Below are 22901 nucleotides of genomic sequence, written 5' to 3' on the forward strand. Positions count from 1 at the left end.
TCAATGATAAGAAATTATGTAGTTGCACTGCAAAAGATCTGATTGAAGCTCCCAGTAAATACTGGGAGGAAAACCTAAAAGCCGCTCTCGTGGAGATGCTACAAGCCAAGAGCAAGCCGGACCACCACTTTTGATTTGAAGGGGCAGACATTGTAGTAACGGTCGATGATCGAACGCAAACTAACTTTGAGGATTTTGCTAGTTCCACGCTTTCTAGATTAGTTTCAACGCTCCATTGAGTGAAAACCCCAACCAGCGGTCTTATGAGTATACGGAATATATACTTGGTAAAGTTGATACACACATTATTATACTACGTAATGTCGTACTTAATAAGACCCGATTCTCTGCGGTGATTGGCTGTCAAGTGTAACGAGTCTAACGGCAAGCCCCACAGCACCAGCAAATCAGAACAACGGCACTCAGCGGCCAGCCTTGTGGGTCAAACAAAGCGGGCTAATAGCACTTGCGCCATCGCTTTCCACCAAGACCACGTGATCTATGATAAGTGTCGAACTTCGGGATCTTGGCACTTGCTTAATAATATGGCGGAACCGGTGCAAATTGGGGGTAAAAAGATGTGTCAAATTGGTCAAATCTATGAGCATAATATTCTAATTTACATGACAATTGGATCGGTTTATATAGGGGTTTTCTCAGTAGCTTGATCCAATCGCGTGATTCCAAATAATATAGGGGGATCAGCCAATTACACTCCCAAGCAGGATAAGCTGCCTATTGACGAATTAGGACTGATTTGGTTAGTAAGCACCCTGAAGCTTGACAATAAGGCCCCGCTTGACATACAGTCGAGTCCAGCCGCAGCTTCAGACGTCAAAGCTGCATGCGCACTTGTCTTCTGCAACGCTTTCGCTTCTCTGCAGTCTTTAGGTTCCCGATGTAACGTGCCAGGGGCTTGTAACTATTCTTGCTTCTTGATAAATTTCTCCCCGTCGGCGTGCATCCAACCTGGGCTGGATCCAATTGATTGTTTTTGTCGTCTCTCGCTCTGCCCTGGCAAATCGGCCCACTAACAATCCATGTGTAAAACTACCTTGGCTGAAGAAAGCATTGCAGTTCGGTTTTTTTGCGACCACAATTTGGATCACACGTGGTCAAACTCACTAGTACGATTGATATTCTACCATCGCACGTACAACCCGTTGCTGCCCTACCAGCCCTGTCCCCACCGCCCATAACGTTCCAACTCCTGGACGTGTTCGAGTATGATACTTAATGACACACAAGAAAGAGCGATTGTATTTCGAATCCAGAGGACAGTTCATTCAAGTCTCGCAGATTCTCTCAGACCCAAGATGCGTTAACTCGTTCTCGATCTTTCTGTGAAATATACAAGTTTGGCTGCGCCGAACTTTGCAGCTTTCTTGCGTGAAAAATTATGGATCAACGACAGCAATATATTCCACCACCTCCTCCAAGACCATCAACACAACGACATGGTTTATTCCCTCCACCGCCACTAGGGCCGCCCCCCTCCGCCTATCCAGGGTCGAACCAATGGCCAATATGGCCACCTCCTCCGCCGATGATTCACCCGTCTCTAATCCCTTCGAACCAAACGTACGGCCGTCAACAATCCACTCCATTGTCAATTCCCATCCAACCTATCCCACCTCCGCAATCTGAAGTACTGCCATTAACTTCGCCTACATATATACTTGTTGGAGCATCTTTATGTCCAGGCGTTGGTATTCCCCCATTATACGATAACTATGGACCATCAACAACTGTGCAACCTTCAAACCAGCCCTGGGAAAGCGCTCCTGTGGATAAATCGCCAACGAGAGATGGTAACATTCCGTCTACTCCATCAGCCCGACACTTTCCACCATCGGTTACGCTAGGAAACGACAATTCTGAAGCCGCGTCACCAGGTTTTGCAACTTATCAGACTTATAACTACGAACCGGCGCGAACGTCCAGCCATAAACACAATGCCAGCAATACTTCTCTTGGACGGATGTCTACTGGCGAATCTACTGTGAATTGGCCACTAGAGCGAGTCATTAATTGGCTTATTAGGAAAGGGTTCTCCAAGGATTGGCAGGAGACTTTTAAGTTCTTAGAACTTGAAGGTGCCGATTTTCTTGGACTTGGTCAAGGAGGAAATGGACGCGGGAACCTTGGAAAGCTGCACCAGCAGGTTTACCCCCAATTGGCAAAAGAATGTCAGAAGAGTGGCAGTGGCTGGAACCAACATCGAGAGCATAAAGAAGGAAAGCGTATGTGGCAACTTATTCGCGAGATACAGGACGGGAACGAAGCATCTTCGCAGACTCACAGGCGACGAGGGTCTCAAACTATGGTAATCAGTGCTTCTACCGAAGGAGGGTTGGAAAACTCTCCGAATCTGGGATGGGAGTCCACTGTTCCCCCTAGGCCAGCTAGCTATATTCAACACCCTGCCCACCGACAAACACCAAACACTGGTGAAAAGCAAACTGATCAGACACGGCCCGGGGCTGCTCCCTTTTCGTATAGACAAGATGCAATCTATGGTGACTCGCGCCCTGAATTCACTCGGCATGCGGTTTGTAACCTAGAAACTTTCCGAAAACAAAGCCCCTCTTCACCTAGTGGTGGTAATCCGTTTAAACCTCCGCCATCTCTGACAAGTCGGAAATCATTTGGGCCGGAGTATGACTTTGAAGAAACCAAAGTTGATTTTGATACACCCCACATTCCTCAGTCGAGCTCTGATGATGACTCTGATGACGGCCTTTTTGCGAAGCCGCTAGTGACAAGCAAGCCGCAGAACACAAGATCTAATAAAGGTCGGTCCGTGGCTTTCAAATCTCCTAACGCCAATGATGGACAATCTCTCAGTCCGCCGTATCCTAGCTCCGCAGTTTTTTCAAACGATCCGCGCTCCGGTTTTGATGGAAATGGAGCAACGTTTCCAAGCGCAGGGCATTCGTCGGAAGAGGAAAAGCCTCGCAGGAATTCCTCCTTTGCAACAAATTTTTAGGCCAGCAGACCTCCAGTTGAAGGCGTCATCAATAATCCTGGCGGTTTCTTCCCAATATTGATCTCGACGAGCTATATCTGGAACCATTGAGAGCTTCTCCGCCAGTATCTCCAATAAACCCAATGGCCAAGACCAATCAGGACCGTTGTATCAGCAACCGTCTTTGAGCGTAATTCCTAGTGGGTATGATATCTCAGCGCCGTATGAGCCGCCGTTGAAAAATTCTGTCGCGAGATGTAACATGGAAAAAGCTGGTGGTTTGTCTCGTATGAAGTCTATTCGAGAGGTTGTGTAAGGCGCGCAACAGCAAGTTAAGCGTAATAAGACTGTTGTGGACCAGAGTCATAAAAAATCAGGCGAAATACTCCGGCGGAAAAGTATGAAGATATTTGGTGTAAAGATCATGTAGACAGTTCTAAGCCTGGCAGTCGTTTGAGTCAACTAGAACTAATTCCCTATAATGGATTGCCCCCAGAAACGCGGTGTTGAAGAAGCCATTCAATAAAGTTTTCGAAAATAACAGCATCGGTAGATGCTTGAAAGGTATTAGATATAATAATACCATCCTGAGCGTAAGCTGGTAATATCTAATATCTCTGGCCTCGATGAAATTTTGATACCCGAACCGGTGCCACGCCAAGTGGAGAGACCAGTCACGCCGTCTATTTCCCACCCGTTTATCACATCCGGTTTCGTCGACAAAAACTAACTTAACTGATATGAAAAATACTGGGATAATTTATGCTGGCAGAACGCTCGTAATTGAGGGTTCTGTTCCTTTGCTTTGTATCGGACTTCTTGTTTGTCCGGCCTGCTTGAGAAAAGGCTCGTTTGACACTGCTCGAGGAAGGTAGTAGAATGTCAAACTCATTATGTAGATAGAGCGTAGTATTTTTAGCAAGATGATTCAAATGTCAGTAATCATTAGAGGAGTGATACTTGGCGGCCGACCAGCACGGACTAGATCAGGTTTAGCACAGCCAAACAATTGCAATTTCTTACAAATATTCGAAACGGAGATGTCAGAACATTTCGCAGCCTGTGCTATCTCTCGAATGGTAAATTTCCCACTACGTATTATATGAACAATAATTGTACGACGACATGGCTTCATATGTCGCGCCATTTTGTTATGAGTTGGCATAAATGGGCTGCCTTCACTCAGGTAGGCTAAGAGACTGTAAGTTACATCATGTAACTTACATGATAGACAGGGCGTATTTTATCTATTTTTAGTTATGTCATAGTACGGTTTACTCAGATGTTTCTTTCTGTTTAGTATTATACGTTTCAGTACGGGAACAGAAAAATTCGTTATGTATCTAACTGTATACTGCTAGTATGTCTTGGCATTAGGGTTTGGGAACAGATCTCTTTGTGCAAAACCATAAAGGACATTTCGGGCGCGACAGTATTTAAATGTACAGTATGTACATAACTTCATGTCTATGTAAATGTGAATGTTCACTCTCCACTGCTAACCTATCTCCCCATTTGCCGGTCCTCTCCTATCGGTGCCTTGTACAATCTTCAAAAATGGGATGAGGTCCGACTTTGGAGGAGCCTGTGTGAGGTATCGATGCTGAAGACATAGTTAGGTAACACTTTATACTTGTAATCATTGACTTACGTTAGATAAGTTCTGCCAAGATAACTGTAAAAATGTTTGACACAGAAAATCGTTAAACGCCTCTGGCCAAGTACCAAGCACCCCCGGATCCCCATAACTGCATTTGCTGGGTTTATTGATGAATTTTATCATAATCCGGCCCAAGGCCGAGATATCATTCATTCGGAGGCCTGAATAACAACTATCAAATGTTGCTGGTATAATTAGCGGCGTTCTGGCATAATACGTGTCTTCATACCGATCTTCACTTCTCCACGATCTGTCACCAAAATATCGATTTCTTCAATACATACGCATGATAAATTGCACTCAGTGAGATAACACATGCCGTTTACAATCTGACGAGGTCAGCAAAGCAAGGATTGACAACATAGTCCAATCGTGTACCTGTTGTAAGAGAATTGCGATTTGCCCTACGTTTGGATTTACCGGGCAATTTAAAATGGTAGCAAGGGAGATTGGAATGTAGGTGGTCACCACATACAATCCACCGTCAGGTGCAAAAATCTTCTCTAATGCTGCGATATTCCGGTGGTGAAGTAGGCGAAAATTGGCAACACTTTTCTTCGCGTCCGATGTGAGAGAATGGATAACGAAAACATCCGAGTTCATTTTCTTTTTAAATGCGAGCACTTTTAGACGGGACCCCAGAGATAGAAATTTTCGATACTCATCCCAGGGGGATCCAATTTCCCACGGCGCTAGATCACTGCATACTTCTTCTGCCATTGAATAGGTTTGCATTTTGAGTTGTCATTTTAAACGTTTCTCAAATAATTATTGATGTTAAAAGTTGCACTTTTATTTCTTTAAGACAGGTGGTGAGGCAAGGGTGACTGATTTTGGCTCCATACTGGAGGGAAGAGTCGGCCGATTTGAGCCCACGGCTCCTTCGAATGACATGAAACAGGTTTTACGTATCAGCGTCCATGTTTATTGTTTGACCATCGCAGAATAGACTGCTTTTAGAAAGATCAGGCCTCTTTTTACGTTAGGCTCGGATGTCCAAATACTATGTCAGGTACAGGCAGATTCGAAAGGGCAGACTTAAACAGAGTGTGTAAATACTGTAAGGTACATACTGTAAAGCCAGTTTCGAACCTCCCTGTACTATTCCGATGATATCACTATAGAACAATATGAAGCTTATGAATGCTGTCTTTTATCGACTCAATTTGGTTTGGTGATCATACAGTATCTAAAGGGGCAGTATGTTAATGGGAAGATAAGTGGCTAAGAGTAACTGATTCTGCTCTGTGTTGATTACTATCTTCTAGGGAGAGGCTTAAATGACACCCTATTCGACGTCAAACCCATGTTGGAGACCCTGCTCTAGATAGCATTCACTCGAGATAACATTGTTCGGCTGGTTCGGGCCTCCCTACAAGCCTATACTCTAGGGTCAGTTAACGAATAAAGTAAAACTGTGCACCATTTTTGCAATCAACTGTACTGTAACGCCAAATTGATATAATACATAGCCTTCATTTCTTGTTTAATTTTATCGCCTTGTCAATAGAGTCTCTAAAATCCTTCGCCCATTTAAAGAGGTACACAAGCGACTTTTCCAGTTTTCGCACACGACTGCTAGAGGGTGAGAATCATTCATAAAATTAGGAAGGACACATACTCTGCGAGATATTGAAGTTGACTGTCACTATTGCCTACCATCCCACGCAATTCTTCTATCTGCTGTGACGGTGTACTTTCAACATTCTCGGCCCCATCGAGGTATATACCGAAGTCCTCCAGAGACGGTACATCCCCTGTATCGAAGAGATCGAGCCAGTCGATATGGTTCAGGTCAAAGTTAAGGTCCGTTTCACTGATTGAAGGACCACTGGCATCCATTTCCGCCATAGTGTAATGTAATCGACCGAAGGCTTCTGTGGATTTTCATTTACTAATAATGCGCCCCATCAAGTTTATGTAGTGTATTTCTTGACTGGGGGAAACCCTAAAGTGGGTCATGAGCAATCATTCGGCAGTGTGTTGTTGCCTAGGTCAAAACAGGAGCCCCGGTGCTCATTTCAACAACCGGCAACTATGTCAGACAACACTGATGTACTACATGTCATTACGCTGACGTTAAAGCTGGATTTGAAACTGCCTTCACCTTACACACTCGTCCTGCCCCACTTTTGAGGTGTGCTTAGTCTGATGTGAATCATCCAACATGTCTCCACAGTGGGGCAGAATTAAATAGAGTGCGCAGATGATGGAAGTTTTGAATCTGGCTGCACAATAATGCCAGAAGAAAGTTAAGTTCGAATTCAAGCCACTACCTAACATAGATGAACAAGACACGCTCAACATAAAATCTGGTCGCCAGAGCCGTCGGGGCAGAAGAATCAATATTTCAAACAAGTCTGCGGTCATACTGAGACGGAGAGTGGCTGCAGGAGATTCTGGTTTTTCTATATTTTCACTAGAATTCCATCCATCAATCCAGCTCAATGAAAGATCACCATTGCTTAACCTTGAGTAATCGCTGACGTTTGTAGGGTCTTTCAAAATCTGACGTGGTCCTCAAAAACATGTTAGCATGCCCCATCCCACCATCACATGTCCTTTACAGTATAAGAGTACAAAAAATTTCTCCAAAAAGTAGACAGAAATCGACTCACGCAGCTTATCATGTCTCTTATCCTTCATGCACTCCTTTTCACCTGCGCCGCCTGTGGCGTGCTTTTCCCACTCAAAGATGGATTTCCAGACCCAAGCCCTCTTCAACTACTCTCCGTCGGATCCCATAGCTTAGGAACGCTTTCAAGTGGTAGCCTTCCGGCCACGATCAGCACCGAAGGCATTACCAATCTTCAACTGCTCGCCTTCAACGAAATGGTTGCGGTGGCTTTCTTTAGCGAGCTAGTGGCCAATCTCACAGAGGGCATCGAAGGCTTCAATCTCCTGCCAGGTCAGGACCATGTGGTTCCTGCCATTGTTGCCACATTACAAGTAAGAGGTGATTATGAGACCACGTGCCAGCTCTAATTCAGCCTTGGGTAGCAAGAAGAACTTCACGCTGTTAATGCCAATGCCGCTCTCCAGCATTTCGGTGTCAACCCGATGGCACCTTGCACCTATACCTTCCCTGTGGCTTCTGTTGAAGATGCCATTTACTGGGCCAGTGTTGTTACCGCAGCAGTTCTCGGAGCACAGCATGGCGTAATTCAAAACTTAGCCGAGAATGGTGACGTTGGTTTGGTTCAAGGTCTGGTGTCCATCACTGGGCAGGAAGGTGAACAGGAAGGCTTTTTCCGAGAGTTGCAAGGCAAGATCCCGAACGAGCTACCGTTTCTTACTAGTAGCACGCGGGAATTTCTGTTCAGTGCTCTTCGTCGAGTAGCGGATCCGCTTTGTGCGTCCTTGGAGGGAATCAGCCTACCGAGCTTTTTTCCGTTGGATGTGGCGATCTTTCCTGATCCTAACAGCCCAATCATTACATTGACCTATAGCGCACTTGAAGCGGACTGCTCCAGTCTCTCCGTTGTCTACACCAATCAGCAGAACCCCCCCATCGTGAAGCCGATCATGTTCGAATCGATAACGGAGGATCTCATTACGGTGAAAGCGCAGTTTCCACAGGATGAGTTTTCTATAAATGGCCTAACCATCATAGCCCTCACTAGCCAACCAGGGCCTTTCAAGGATGCAAGCGACGTCGCAAAAGCAACCGTGTTCGGTCCCGCATTTGTTATCTTATGAAGAAATTAGCAGAAGGGAAAGTGTAATTTTTACTTTGTATCCGCTTTTCAGTTTTGAATAATAAGAACCATTGATTTCCGTATATTCATTTTCTTGGGATAAACCGGACCTGCCACCCTCTATAATAAAACACAAAACTTCTCTCATGATGCTTGTAAGTAATTTCAAATCTATGGAGTAGTGTTCTCAACTATGTTACTGTAACAAGTAAACGAAGTTTGGGAAGCCCCTGGAAGCCTATATGTTTAGATTGCGTGGATTTTTAAGAAGCTAGATAACAAAGTGGTCGCAAATGTGCGAGCCCTACCGAGTAACTAAGATACGGGTACCGGAAGCTGCATATAGAACGTAGAATCTGCTCACTGCTTTGACTATTGCTGTAATCGTAATATCATGCACTGTTATAATAAATTCGAAATACCAACCAGCGTGAAGAGTCAAAAATAGAAGATAAAGCACGCAACGTACCACTAGGGATATTCCTCCACAAGCAAATCCGTCAGAATGGCAAGGTTGACGTTTCCATTCCCTGATTGTTTACGTCATATTCTAGGTTAGGAAACGGACTTACAGCTGGGATGTATCATCATGTGCACTCTCTCAGCGTTGCTGACACACGAGTTTAGCAACTGCTGACGTTAGCTCTTAAGAAAACTTATCAGGCCAAGAACAAAAAGGGCGTGGCCGGTCACATCTTACGGCCCAGTTTTCGTCATGGAGAAATTGGATGCCAATGTATGTATCCTCCGCTTGATCGTTAACATATTTGACTGATTGTTTATAGAATCCAGGTGGACACAATTCCGTTGGAGGGAGTCTTGTTATTCGGATACTACCAGCCGAGCTGACTAGCAAGGCGCACCAATCTCGTGCCCCACAAGATGGATCACCCATGGCTGTTGAGATATATGTTGCCAATCATGGTCTCGATGGCCCGCGAGAGCAATCTGAGCTACAATCCAAACGCATGAGTGAGGTGGAAAAGGCGTATGAAACGATTCTCCATTTCAATCAAGAATTACGTGAACTATACTTGGAATCGGCCCAGGAAAAGGAAAACCTGAGGAAGGATAAAGTTGACCTGCAATGGACTGTTGGAAGGCATGAACGACAACTACAAAAACAAGCCACGGTAGGCTCACTCTCCACACACCCAACGCTGCTGACAGCTCGCAGGAAATCTGCGAACTGAGAGAGAACCTTCGCCTACTTGAGAAAAACAAAAAGGAACTGGAGCAGGAATGCAGAGCCCACGCTGCATCGGTACGATATCAATCTTATCTCACTGCGTACAGCCCACTGAAAACCGGCCCGACGCCAGCTGGTACTAATCTCAAAGAGCAAAACAATCATCTCTCGCCCCTAGAAAACACCCCAAGTGATTGCCTTGGATTGGAAGGATGATTTGCGCTTGGTAACGTTTTCCATTGGGGACTTATTTGATTGTGGATGGGAAGTGTTCTATTGATGATATTCATCTATGTTATGTACTTCTTTCGAAATATATTCCTGTAATTAACAGCCACCGCCCCAATCGTAAAGTACAACGAAATGAATCATATGGAAAGGTCTCTAGATCATTTGCTATCCGTTGCATTGTGGAGTGACCGTGGTATTGAAGAATATAGGTTGCCATATCATATGTCACTTCCATTCTGACTCGAAGAATCACTCTTTGACTTGACCTTTCGTGCAGAATCTAGAATTGTAATGAAAAATACTAGAAGATTCATGTAGTATCTCTTCATTTGTTTCTTTAAACAACTCAATAGCACGATCTTCACTAATTTGGTAGGTATGAAAGCTCTGTATACTGTAATATGGCAGATTCTGTCGTAGAAAGCTACGGTCCGTCCGTCTGATCCAATCGGGGTTCTTATGGGGTTCTGCAGCTCGAAATGATTCCGGACATAATGTACTCGCATATAAATGTGTTCATTGTTTAGCCTTGATGGTTCCGTATGAGGGATGAAGTGTTTGCAAACATTTCCAACCACCGAGTGCCCGTTGGGATATCTCTTAGTCGCTGTATATCGAGTGCGCAGTGGTCCTAGAGTCGTGGATGGATTTAATAAAACTCACTGAGTAAAACTTCCCTGTCCCAGCCCCGCTTTCTGGTAAGAGAGATGGAGTAAGTTAAAACCATGAGTTCTCCACATCTCAACAGATTTCAATATCCACAACTTTAGCTCGGATACGATTGAATTAAAAAGAGAGGGTTTTCTCGTCGTTGCCGCAATTTGCTACTTTGGTATATTCGGTCACGCGTTTTTATGGTGGCGATGGCATGATAACTACGTATGGATTAGCAATAAAACCTTCCTGTAAGGTTGGACTTCCATTTTGGAAAATCTTTGCTAATGTCAAAAGACCCAGCTTCATCAACTCAGCCACTGGCCTCGGAAACATTATTCTCACGGTATATGTCTCCAAGATCAAGGTATCCTCAGAAGCTGAGAAGGTCGACATCTCATAGGCGGGCTTCTTGTACTGGTATACACCTGGGCTATATTTATTCTATCATTACTGGCTTCTTAGCGAAGTGCGAAATACGCAAGACTCAGAACCTCTGCGTTTTCGAACGCCACCCAGACGCCCATGAGGGGATTGCATTGGCGTAACCCTCAATGTGTCTGCGTCAATATATAACTAGATATTGAGATGTTTTAATCCGGAGAATTGTATTGGTTTGATGATAGCCTAAAAATTGCATAGAATATCGACCTGTGAGTAAGACCAATTTTGGACTTATTAAGCTTCGAGGTGGAACTTCGAGCTACAACTAGGGTTCTTTTCATCTTCGTAGTTTCCCTGTGTTGCACAAAAAATGGCGAGTCCTGTAACTTCAAGTTGCTCCATCTCGGTTGATATCACCGATTTAGACCACTATGAACTTAACTTTTGAAAAGAATGTTTAGGCTAATACTCATACTTAAAAAAAAAAAAAAAAAATAATAGATCTAGACTATATTTACTCTAAATAATATTCTATATTAAAATTAAATATTAATAAATATTCTATTTATCAGACCTAATATCTATTAAATTCTTTAATACTAATAATATAATTTACCTTTAGGTGTCGCCGCAACAGGAAACCGTCCCTCGTCCGCATCGCCATTTGCGGATAGGCGCCGCCCGGCCGCGGGGACCCACCGGTCGCAAACATATAAAGCGCCATCGCCCGCTGCTTTTAACAGTCCGCTCCTCACTCCTCACTCCTCACCCTCGTCCGCTGTCCGACCCCTTACTGCGGCCACTGGGTGAAGAATGCCGATACCTACCTATCCAACGTGATTCCAAGTCCTTTTGGCTCAATATGAACCATTGGACACCTTGACTGTTTTGCCGTTGAACGACTGCCTTGTCATGGGGGAGAACCTTGACCTAGCGGTTGTCTAGGATAGGATTACCGTCACCCGAAAAATCGCCCATTCCGGTACTCTTACCATATTTGTCGTTCCTCGAATGTCCTGATTTGGCGGTTTCCTTAACTGGCGATCACCTTCCTACCGCGATCGCGCTCCGTTCGTCGACTGAACCTCGTCAACCGTCCGATGTTTCCGATGTTGGCCTCGTATCTCGGACCATTACGCATGCCTGCATTCTCGATGCCCAACCGACTCAGCGTTACATCGTGTGGAAATCCATACTCGATTATGACTGCAGCTCCAGCTCCAGCTCCAGCGCCAGCGCCACCGTCTTCCATAGACTCGTGAAACCCCTCAGCTGAGAGTTGACATTGCGCCTCGATTGGCGATGTTTCGGACGAAGAGGGTCTTGATTGCTGCATTGCTGTGACATGCTGGTTTGGATACCATCATTGGGTGATTGCAGGCGACAGATTGGGGCCACGGACCGACAAGATGAACTTTCCGGGCGCTGATGACACCGAACAGATCGAAATGGATCGAAGCGACCTATCGCAAAAATGCCGCATTCTCGACGGAGGGAGGGGTGGAGTCCACAGCATGCTCTATCATCTGACGATTGTTTGCTCAACATGTTCATTTCAGCGCTAAGAGCGGCCAGGTTGAGTTCTGCATCACATTAACAAAAGAAGCCGCTCACACCAAACATGATGTGTCTTGTTTTGTTCACATCCTTGGTCTTATTGGGCTCGGCTTGCTGCGATCGACATATGATGTGATTGAGCTCCCGGTCAGCGCGTTGATGAGGGGGGATTGTTGGTGCCACAGAACATGACTACGGCGTCCTCCGTGTCTCGGATTAATTGTGGTATCGCCACTAACCAACGGGCAGGAATAATCAGGCTTGGGATGGGCCGTGCGATTATGCCTGCGAGCGAAGAAAGTATAAGGGCGCGATGTCGCGGTGGCTATTCTTGAACCTCATGGTTTTGTTGGTTAGTTATGACAGTGCTGAATCGATATTTTGACACCTATTTTCCAAGATGAACACGTTTTTTTTTTACGAACCGAATGCGACTGCGACTCGATTTTCAAACAAGGAACGATTCCGTTCGCATCCCGCGACCAAGGCCCGCGTTCTCAACGACAACCAAAATACAGGCGGGATAAAGGCCGCTTGCGATGTGGACTCTACCCAACAAATACCTACGACTGCAAAGATCCGTGTCGCTACACCTCAATCCTCGGATGATTCAGTTGAGACCGACTCTGCTCCTGAGACATGGGACGACTGTTTTGATGATGCGAAGCACAGTGACAGTGGTGACTCCCTGCGCAGTCTCTTTTCCGATTTCGCGGATGAGCTGGAAATGTCCCTTGAGCACTTCCGAGACACAAGCACCTCTCATGTTCCTCCCTGCGAAGTGACACCTGGTACCGCCGGCCCCGAGCCTTCACGCGAACCCCACGGCTCCGAATATTCAAAAACAGCTTTGGAGAGCTCTTTAGCTGTTGCCAGCGGCGGACAGTGTGCAGAACCTGATGATAATGGTGCGCGACCACTTGCTGCATCAAACTGTGATCAGGCTAGCAGTTCTACTCGCCTTTTCAGTGAATCCATGTATACCCCCGAACCTAGCTCCTATGTTGTTGGGCCTTCGCGGGTTGAGAAAGGGACTCAAACGGATCTACACGGAATTAACGGTGCCGATTTTCGGCGAGATTCATGCGAAGGTGTCGACCAAATGGGGGTAACAGTCTGTGGGGATCCAGATACCATTCACGAGTCAACTCAAGAACGCAGCTCTCTAGAGCGACATGGTGATGGTGCTGGGGGTACTTCTATTGTTAACAACACTGCCATGAATATCGCCAACTCGGACTATAATGAGGTAGTGGAAAGCCCGCAACTTTCTTTGCCCGCTCATGTTGAAGATCCTTCGGATTTTCGTTCTTCTCATCACGCCATTTCTCATTCCTCTATCGATGGGTCCCAGCATAGTCAGTATCTTCCGATACATGGTTTCTTCACGGTTCATGAGCGCGAGGGTCAACTGGCGTACACGTTATCATTCTTTCCATCAAGCATCGGCTCTTCATTGCAGTTGGCGGATGAGAGAGCCCATGCATTACCGGCTCGAGGTGAAGGGACCGAACAATACTCGAATACCCCCGAACCGGCCGATAACGACGACGAAGACGACTACCGGTCAGCACAGGATCATCCGCTTGGAGCCGATCGACCTAGCTCGTTGTCGCCGGGAGACGGAAGCAGTCAACAGTGTCTTGTAGGTCAGAAAGGCGATCAGTATTCTCCCGATGAAGATGCTCTCCTACGCAAACTGAAGGGGATGAATATGGCGTGGACAGAGATCGCCAAATCCTTTCCTGGCCGGTCGAAAGGTTCACTTCAGACTCGTTACTGCACAAAACTGAAACGTAAAGACATCCTGGATGATGATACAGAGAAGGGGCAACAGGGGTTGAAGCGACGACGCAAAACAGTCTATGAGGCATCCGAAGGAGACCCTTCAATGCAGCTACAATGTGAATTATCTGGGCAACTCGAGAACTGTGGATAGTATTAGGACTTAAGAATATTACTATATGCTTGTAGCAATTGCAGTTTATAGTCGAATAATTCAGTTTGCTATTGTCATGTTGCATCCTTAGGCAACCGTATCCGACCTTCGGAAAAACAATACGCCGAGATCCTCTTCTGCATTGGCGCTAGCTACTTTTGTGTTTAGCGTGGTCAAGTATGAATGGTGTTGTTGATTGGCTTGTGAGCCATCATTAAAGTGGGTACAGTGAGCCATATCACATGATTTCATTACAACCCCTTTATAATCTGAATTATAAACACAAGAAACCAACTGAATCTGATACCTGTCTCAATTGAATGCTAACTTTTTGGTGGAACTTGGGTCATCATCACTTGTGTCATGACATTTCGTCCATATGGTAAATATCCTTCAAATCGACTTTCGCCGACTCTGATCGTTTTACATCGCCTCTTGTCCCTACCAAAGGATGTATTCGTTCCCGCCGGGTATTACCATACAAGACATCAAGGGATATGGAACAAGTGGGATGGCGGCATTGATTCCCGATACACAGATTATCATCAAATTTCCAGTCACTGAGCAAGCGGAAGAGCGCGAACGTTGCGACCGAGAAAAATCAATATACCAACTATTTCAATCCTATAAACACCCGGACTCTTTGCTACAGTACCATGGTGATACTGAATATGGTATTCTCTTGGAATATGCTGAGCTTGGGCCAGTGAGATTATTTTTACAAGGATTGGCATCTCCTCTCCCTGTATCAGATCTTCTTCGTTGGGCTCGAGATGTTGCCTTGGCCTTGCAGTTTATTCATTTGAACGGCGTCTCTCATGGTGACGTTCACTGCACAAACTTTTTCCTCAACAAAGATTTGCAGATAAAACTCGGTGATTTCACTAGCTCTTTTATTCACTCAATCATTCCAGAGGATGCTTTACAGGAAGATTTTCGAGATTTTGGATCTGCTCTTTTTGAAATGGAAACAAGGTGCTTACCGTTTCCAAGTCTTTCTACAATTGAAAGGGAAGAGGCACTACTTGCAGGAAAATATCCTGATATTACTCAAACAACAGTCCTGGGACCTATCATATTGCGTTGTTGGAAAGGTGAATACAAACGGATGGAAGACATCATAAAAGACATTGATAAAGCTGGTATGTTCATTCTTCTTCACAAAATCCCAGGTTCTGATTGATACCAGGCCGATACTGGACGCGAATGACAAGTCTTGCAAAAACATTTGGCTTTATTCTTCTTGCCCACGTTGTTCATACACTGAGATCAAGTTGACTGGACGTTTCATTGTAAATTGGCTATGTAAAACAAATTTTTAGCCATACTATTGACCCTTGTCGCAGGGTACTTACCACATTTGTAACAATTGCCAGGAATACTAGAACTTCCCAATTGCCAAGGAACTTTCTTAGGGTCTGGACACAGTTCCTGATTTGGCCTCTTTTGGGCATCATCGCAAGGATAGTCTTGTCTTTTTGAACAAACATGCTTGGGGTTTGCAGTGCATCCTTTGTAAATCACAGGATATTCTGCATAGTTGCACATGGTGATGATAGGCTAGTTTGTAGAAATCTTAAAGGAGAGAAGGTAAAGTCAATACTATTGAAAAACAATTGATTTCAATACAACTTTCGCTTTTTTATACTAATATTGCAGCCTCACCTCACGTCACCTCACTGCACTGCCGCTCCACGTCACCACACTACTGCACCAATAAGTATTTTGACTAAAAGCACAGACCTCGCATGTTCTTACATAGATAGGCCCAAGGAGGCATGGCGCTAAATTCTAATGCATGCCCCTCTGTAAATTTCTCACATTTCCCACCTTTTTCACATTTTCCATACACACCAGATTGGCCAAATTTTTGAATTGTCGGGATCCCTTACAATGGATAACTCTGACCTTTTACAAAAATTAGAGAACCAGATAATACGGTTTCGGAATGGTCATGGAGCGAAGTCTAGTCAACTTAAGCGATTCTCCGCGGCATGTCAATTTCTCCAAGAAGACTTCCAGAACAGGGCCAATTCAACTCGTTACAGAAAGTCCAGTGCGCAAGAAAATTATCGGAAGATCTCAGAGCTGAGCTCTTGTGTATTTTTTCTCACATGCTCTATACTATCAGAGACCCAAATGGCACACAAAAGTTATCTCGATCTCATCCCAAAACTTCGGCACTGGCGACAGAACGTTATATTTCCCACGAGCTTGGAAGAGCTAGTGAAGGAGTTATGTAAAGAACAAGGAATAGATTATGTGGAAACGGGTTAGTTATACAAACATATTCTAATAAAAGCGTACTAACGTCAAGTCAATGCCGTGATAGTCGAGAGAAAGCCCGGCAATCCCATGGTTCTCTTTCGTGATGAAATCCCTATGCTTCAAGCAACGTTCATACAAAGCGAACCACCATCTCAAATAATCCATCTCACGACGCAGGAACTGATTCTTTTCCTTCAAAATCGAGTTGAACTCACAGATCCGTCAGACATGATCAATTCATTGAAGTCGTATGTGTCGACCAGTCCGAATTTGACGCTGAAGCTCCCGTTATACGGTGCTTCACCTTCAATTGAAATCAAGCTTTCGTCCGATATGGGACCAAGTGTGATTTTGCATTTCGCTTGGGATCTGGTGAATGATTTATTGGGTTCATTGAGTGTTTGGAGAGCGAATGTAGCGAACTGAAACCGAGCCCAACAGCAGGAACTTCTCCTCAGGTCTCAACTTTAAAAGTACCATACCCGAGATTCCATCTGTTTTTGTGTATCTATTCGGCTTCCCAAGAACTCTAACCACGCCCCCTCCACCAAGGTTTCTAATTAGTAGAGCGGAAACCGTCGATTCTACCGGCACAGCTCCCGATGATGTTGTCCATGGATCTAGCACGATATCGTTCGGCTTTTTTTTAAAAAAAAATAATTAGCACAATGTAATCGAAATGGAAAGCAGCCTTACCAAGTTCCCCATTCGTATCAACTTCTCCTTCAATTCGTTCTCGTCCTCCGGAAAATTTTCGACTAGAATTCCATGATCCTCCTCTTCCTTCTTATCCATACCGGTAAGAAGCTCACGTCGTGTAATTCGGATACCTCGGAGCGCACAGTATCTCAACACAAACTAGTAATAATCCAAGTCCGAAGGTCGTATGATGGGTGAGGGAGTTTGGAAAATAGACCGTAGCTTGAAGATTCAACGTGGGTGATTCTGAAGATGTTCCTTCGTATGGAAGAGCCCGACAAGATTGAAAGATGATGCCTGGATGCCCAATTTCGGTAATGAGGGGTCATTGCCCCGCAAAGCACGTGCACAGACAAAAACACCCCAGTTAAACCATATTGTAGGAATACTGGCCAAGCAAATGTTAAACACTGTATACTTTTAAATTGTAAACGCTTGCTCTTGCTCTGTGCCTAGCGATTCCTTAATGCTATATTACTCATGCAAGAGGAGGAAGAGGAGGAAGAGTGGGAAGAGTGGGAAAAGTGGGAAGAGCGGGAAAAGTGGGAAAAGTGAGAAAAGTGGGAAAAGTGAGAAAAGTGAGAAAAGTGAGAAAAGTGAGAAAAGTGAGAAAAGTGAGAAAAGTGAGAAAAGTGAGAAAAGTGAGAAAAGTGAGAAAAGTGAGAAAAGTGAGAAAAGTGAGAAGAGTGAGAAGAAGCACCTTATCTTGGCCAGTATATGGGTTGGCTATTGGCTAATCAAAGGAAAGAGTTTGGTTTTAGTAGGCTACATGCGGAGAACAAGGGTTATTCTCACCAATATAGGAGACCATTGCTGAAATAGGCAATACGAAGTAAATCCATCACTACTTCAAGGTCTATAAAGCTGCCAGCCTTGTCCCAGGTTCGACGCAATTTAACACTACTCGTACCGATTTCCTTCATTAAGACTGATTAATCTTATGGAGGAGTCCCTGAATTCTAGAGGAGCATACGATACTACTGGTGTAAAGAAGCCCGGCGCTCCTCCTCCTCCTCCGAGTTAAACACGGACACCAAAGCTCTTCAGCCTTGCATTATTTCAATCCGAACTGCTTAGGCGGCATATTGGAAATTTTAGTGTCTATAAAACTCTCAGCCTTGTCCCCAAGTTCACCGCACTTTGGCACAGACCAGCCCAAGCTGACCGGGTTTGAGATTGTCATCACTACACTGCCATGTTCAACTGGAGATCATTGTTCTGTTGTGGCAATGCGCGTCAAAAATGTGGATCCCTGTCTTCCTTGAATGACAGGCCACCCTCGGAGAGCTATCCTGTTCGTATCACTGGTTATTAAGCCTTCTTTCTGTATGATCTCTAATTTATTACTGTATCCAGGAAGACGCAAATGTACAAATCACAACCCGGGAAACTGACGTATACGGGCTGGATGACAATGAGATTTTTGCTGCGTACTATGGATCTGGCATCGTTAGGTTCACGACTATTTCTACTCCGATAGTTACGGACAATGCTCATATCGACGTTATCAACCACGTCACAGTGTCCCTTGCTCATCGTGACCTTATCGACCATGGACGAGTTCCAGAATCTGCGAATGAAGAAATTTCAGTGTGCTTCTTCTACGAGAACACATTGAAGGTTTGGGTTCACATACCATATCTGGAAGCGAAACGCCAGTTACCTCAGCTTCCTTACCGCCCAATTACAATCCATGCTTAGGGAGGCCAACAAGTACATGCAGCTATTTAGGGTGTATGATTCATGTATTTCGTTCGTTACTAGTCAATCCAAGAGCGTAACAGCTGTATTTTCATTCGCTTAGTCCAAGAAATTAGGTAGCGCTTCTGCACGATCAAAGCCAAAGTGCTCGTCCGGAAAGTTTTCCTCTCAGCATTTCATATCATGGTCCGTGGAGTGGCACAACAGTCAGCTGTATCTGCATGCTGCAGCAAGGATCAATGGGATGAATCAACAATACAGCAGTCTGGAAACGCGATGTCTGTGCTAGAGCAAATATTTAAGCAGCCATTTCCTCCGTTCCCTCCTGTGTATATACAATCAATCTTTGAGCTCACAGACAAGGTTACCGTTTTGATTATACAAGTATATCGACATGGATGTCTCCAAAGCAGAGAGCAATGAAGCAAAGTACTTGGTGGACGTTGTCGGTCACGTCCATATAAAAGAACTGCCCAAGCCTGAATCAGAGATAATCAACGGTGTTAACGAGGAAATTCAGCGGCTTGAAGACCAATCTGGCCAAGGTTCGTCACTGTTCGCCAAAGGTGGCCCGAGGTGTGAGAAGTTTATTGGATGTGGTATTGATGTAAGTTTGCCCCTGATTCCTGTGTTCTCGGAAATGCAGGCAACTCTCTGTACCGTCTATTTCTATGGGAGGTGTGTTGGGGTGAACATCATCATCGGAGTTTATCTACAAGTGTTACCGGATTCTGATTGTTGTATAGATAGTCTCTATTGTCAAATTATATATTCGATACGAAACCTTCGTCCACCAGGGGCCGCGAGATGTGATCATTAAGCACCCGGAACAGGGACGAGTACACATGAAAAATGTCCAAGCTATCGGCATATTCAAAGTTGCGCCAAACTCTGGCCCAGTCACATTTCATCTTTCCCGTCCCGGACAAAAGATCTCAGCTACTATACCAGCGAAAACCATCGAACTCCATGAAGATGAACTACTCATTGTTTTGGGCTCTGTGACTGTGGTCATCGACTTTGTTGATGTTATGAAACTGGTCTGGGATGGCTATTCGGCTTTGCCTATGGGAAAAGACATTCAGAATACGGATGTGCTTGAATTTACAAAGCTTTGAGGAATGTTGATTGAGCCTAACTGGATCTTGTTGTTCCTAGGTATATAGCTCCTGATAGGTAGAATGGTAGGTAGAAAGAACCGGCGACATTGAACAACTAAAGGAGCGAAATTTACCAAATTCATCGCTTAGTATGAGCTTGGCAAGCTCTTCTATTTCTGAACAGTGCTCAAACATGTACCACGCTGGAAGTAGAGCCAACGATACCCCAGATATACCACATCGACTTTCAAGATCAACAAATTTTTGGCCAAATTTCAATGCTTTCCTAGTAACTCCGTCCGGAAGTCCTCGTTTTTTAACGAAACCGTCAATGGTACCGTACCGTCTCTGTCGTAGCTTAGATTGCTGCCATATGTACATGTAGTCAATAGCCAAATCTCTAACGCAGAGTAGCCGGTATAGATTGAAAGGTTGGCTTTCCGATCTGGCACTGTACGCCGCAGTTCTAGCGTTTTCATTGGAAGGTTTTTGGAAACGATACAATGCAACAGTATGGTCTATCCGTAGAAATTCTTCAATAATCTCCGCATCTTCCACAGCCTTGTCGAGGATGTCTCTCGCTGTGTAACGCTGGCTCATTTTTGGCAGTCGGGTTGGGATTGAGGCCGAGAATATTCCACTTTAAACGATGTCGCCAAAACTTCTCTGGTGTATTCGCGTTATTCGGCGGCTAGTTGGGGAGGAGGTGGAGGGATGGGACCAAATTCTGGTTGGAAGCCCTGCTTCTCATAAAGAGCAGTTGTTATATGCTTGTGTCCCATCCACCGACTGATGTTTCACCGTAATATTCCAAGCTGCTGGACATAAGCGACGCTAGTTGCCGACGAGCTATCTAGCGACACCGAGCATCCGCTAACGTATGCGACTAGTATGCTTAGGATCGTGATTATGACTGGCCCAGAACGTCTCTTCTCGTATAATCATTACAGTTCAAAATAGTGCCGTGCTCATGCCACCAACGAGCTTGGTCCCACCTTTGAGAAGCAAGCTCCATGCTCTTCGATTAATGCGGAGCAGTAGCTAACCCCAGCGACCAGTCCATCAGGGTCTAGACGTGCCAGTATAGAAGAGTGCTCCTGTCCTGTCTCAATTGTAATGGTTACCTAGTACTATGTGCCGTGTTATTTCCACTGATGGTTGGGCGACTCTAGCCCGTTGCGTCTACAACATTGTCAATGCAATCGCTGGGATCGTTCAGCCGTGGCCGGAAAACACTGCACTACCCTTGCGATATCGATCAGAGGTTCTAGACCTCATGCCAGGGTAATTAAACAAGTAATTTTAGTGATGTTCGGTGAAATAGGGGTCTCAGCTTCCGTCTAGCCGGTGCAGCTAATGCAAGTAGATTGCATAAAAGCAGATGCACCGAGTAGCTGCGAACTGCTTTTATATAATTAACTTCCACCAGGAGCTTATTTCGGCCAACCCACCATAGGCTTCTTCAACTCTTCTTTCCCCGTCAGCCTTGATGTTGAAAAGGGCCCCTCTCCTCACCCAGGAAGCCCTTACTTCTCCAAAAGTCTCTCGTAACTGCTCTCACACCCGAGCACCATGTCGACTGCCGAAACACCAATGTCCATCAGCGCACTGCTGAACCCGGCACCAAAGACACAGCCGGATGTTCTGCCAGCAAACATTTATACGGCCGTAATTTATACTCCGCCTTAGTATGTTAGCCCCATGACCTCGAGAGGATCGATTCCCTCTTAGAGCAATATCATTGTCTAGTTTATTAGCTGACTTGGGGGTTCGTACATAAAGCTTGGACAAAGGCTCTATGGACTGTCATTACAACAACATTGACAGTGCTCCAAGCAAATCAATTGCTAGAAGAGGTCGCCGACGGCCGCACCGCCCTGAATACTCGGAGGAAGAGATGTACTTTATCTGGTACCATCGCGTTGATCTTGGTATGACGTGGAACGAATGCGTCTGTGTGTTTAATGGGCAGTTTCCCTCCTCCAAAGGTCGTCCAGTGCAGGGACTACAAGGCGTGTTCTACCGCTTTATTAAATCCAAGGGATGCCCCACGGTGCGGCAGCAGCACAACAATGTTGTCCGACGCGATCGGGATGGACTGCCGTTGCCCCATATTGGCGTTATTGAATGGTGTGGGATCTCGTACCCGTGGATGAGACTTGAGCATCGATACAACTGTATCACTGATTGGCGTCTCACAGGATTCGAACTAGTCTAAATATAGTTATTATGGTCACATGACTAATATCCATGAACATCTGCTAGCCAGGCTCCTCCCAAAGGTCTTGCACGTAGCCAAGTAGGCTGCCAATCTTGGATTCTCCTCTTTTCTAGACATGTCCTAATACGGCTTGACACATCCCGTAGTGGCGTTGGGAGGCGGGGTCTGATCCACCGACTAGTAGCCAACAATACATTTGGCGATAGCCCTAAACATGCGCTAACGCAAAGTATCGCGATGCACCCTATAAAGGAAATACCGAAATTGTTCGCGTGCTTGATAACCAGTCATGTTTATTTCGCTCTATATTTCTGGCCCCGGACGTCTCGGTATGTTTAAAAAAGAGAGAATGTCAGCCTTGCCATCAGAGAAAAACATGCAATCTCACAAAAATGGCGGTGAGTCGGCAAGACAAAGATCGCATGCTGCATGCACTATATGAATGGTATGAAACAAATACTCTCCGATACAGAAACTCAACTAATAGATTTAGGGTTGTTTATGTGACAGGATGTCGACTAGTCCGTGTATCACACCTTGAACCCGCAGATGTTGAAAAAATACTCCGTTTTTCACATTGTGTGAGCAGAGTTGAACTCAATGATGGATCTTGGGAGTTTTGCATCCATATC

General features: G+C 45.2%; 8 protein-coding genes across 8 annotated transcripts; 6 read left to right on the forward strand and 2 right to left on the reverse strand.

The window, feature by feature from the left end:
* Positions 1–1399: 1399 nt before the first annotated feature.
* On the forward strand, positions 1400–2989 carry TRUGW13939_08783 (uncharacterized protein; the record flags this gene model as incomplete). The annotated part of the gene is made up of 1 exon (XM_035491912.1): positions 1400–2989. One exon carries the CDS (start codon positions 1400–1402, stop codon positions 2987–2989), a length of 1590 nt encoding a protein of 529 aa, XP_035347805.1.
* A 3114-nt stretch (positions 2990–6103) lies between these two features.
* Positions 6104–6470, reverse strand: TRUGW13939_08784 (uncharacterized protein; the record flags this gene model as incomplete). The annotated part of the gene is made up of 2 exons (XM_035491913.1): positions 6104–6203; positions 6250–6470. The coding sequence occupies 2 exons, from the start codon at positions 6468–6470 to the stop codon at positions 6104–6106; spliced, it is 321 nt and encodes a 106-aa protein (XP_035347806.1).
* Positions 6471–7256: 786 nt separating this feature from the next.
* On the forward strand, positions 7257–8327 carry TRUGW13939_08785 (uncharacterized protein; the record flags this gene model as incomplete). Its single annotated transcript, XM_035491914.1, has 2 exons — positions 7257–7577; positions 7629–8327. The coding sequence occupies 2 exons, from the start codon at positions 7257–7259 to the stop codon at positions 8325–8327; spliced, it is 1020 nt and encodes a 339-aa protein (XP_035347807.1).
* A 3490-nt stretch (positions 8328–11817) lies between these two features.
* TRUGW13939_08786 (uncharacterized protein) lies at positions 11818–12120 on the reverse strand (the record flags this gene model as incomplete). The annotated part of the gene is made up of 1 exon (XM_035491915.1): positions 11818–12120. The coding sequence occupies one exon, from the start codon at positions 12118–12120 to the stop codon at positions 11818–11820; it is 303 nt and encodes a 100-aa protein (XP_035347808.1).
* A 621-nt stretch (positions 12121–12741) lies between these two features.
* Positions 12742–14280, forward strand: TRUGW13939_08787 (uncharacterized protein; the record flags this gene model as incomplete). The annotated part of the gene is made up of 1 exon (XM_035491916.1): positions 12742–14280. The coding sequence occupies one exon, from the start codon at positions 12742–12744 to the stop codon at positions 14278–14280; it is 1539 nt and encodes a 512-aa protein (XP_035347809.1).
* A 451-nt stretch (positions 14281–14731) lies between these two features.
* Positions 14732–15463, forward strand: TRUGW13939_08788 (uncharacterized protein; the record flags this gene model as incomplete). Its single annotated transcript, XM_035491917.1, has 1 exon — positions 14732–15463. The coding sequence occupies one exon, from the start codon at positions 14732–14734 to the stop codon at positions 15461–15463; it is 732 nt and encodes a 243-aa protein (XP_035347810.1).
* Positions 15464–19342: 3879 nt separating this feature from the next.
* Positions 19343–20066, forward strand: TRUGW13939_08789 (uncharacterized protein; the record flags this gene model as incomplete). Its single annotated transcript, XM_035491918.1, has 2 exons — positions 19343–19555; positions 19695–20066. The coding sequence occupies 2 exons, from the start codon at positions 19343–19345 to the stop codon at positions 20064–20066; spliced, it is 585 nt and encodes a 194-aa protein (XP_035347811.1).
* Positions 20067–21620: 1554 nt separating this feature from the next.
* Positions 21621–22266, forward strand: TRUGW13939_08790 (uncharacterized protein; the record flags this gene model as incomplete). The annotated part of the gene is made up of 2 exons (XM_035491919.1): positions 21621–21736; positions 21831–22266. The coding sequence occupies 2 exons, from the start codon at positions 21621–21623 to the stop codon at positions 22264–22266; spliced, it is 552 nt and encodes a 183-aa protein (XP_035347812.1).
* Between the last annotated feature and the right edge of the window lie 635 nt (positions 22267–22901).

Source organism: Talaromyces rugulosus, chromosome V, assembly GCF_013368755.1.
Source record: "Talaromyces rugulosus chromosome V, complete sequence".
NCBI classification, from domain to species: Eukaryota; Fungi; Ascomycota; class Eurotiomycetes; order Eurotiales; family Trichocomaceae; genus Talaromyces; species Talaromyces rugulosus.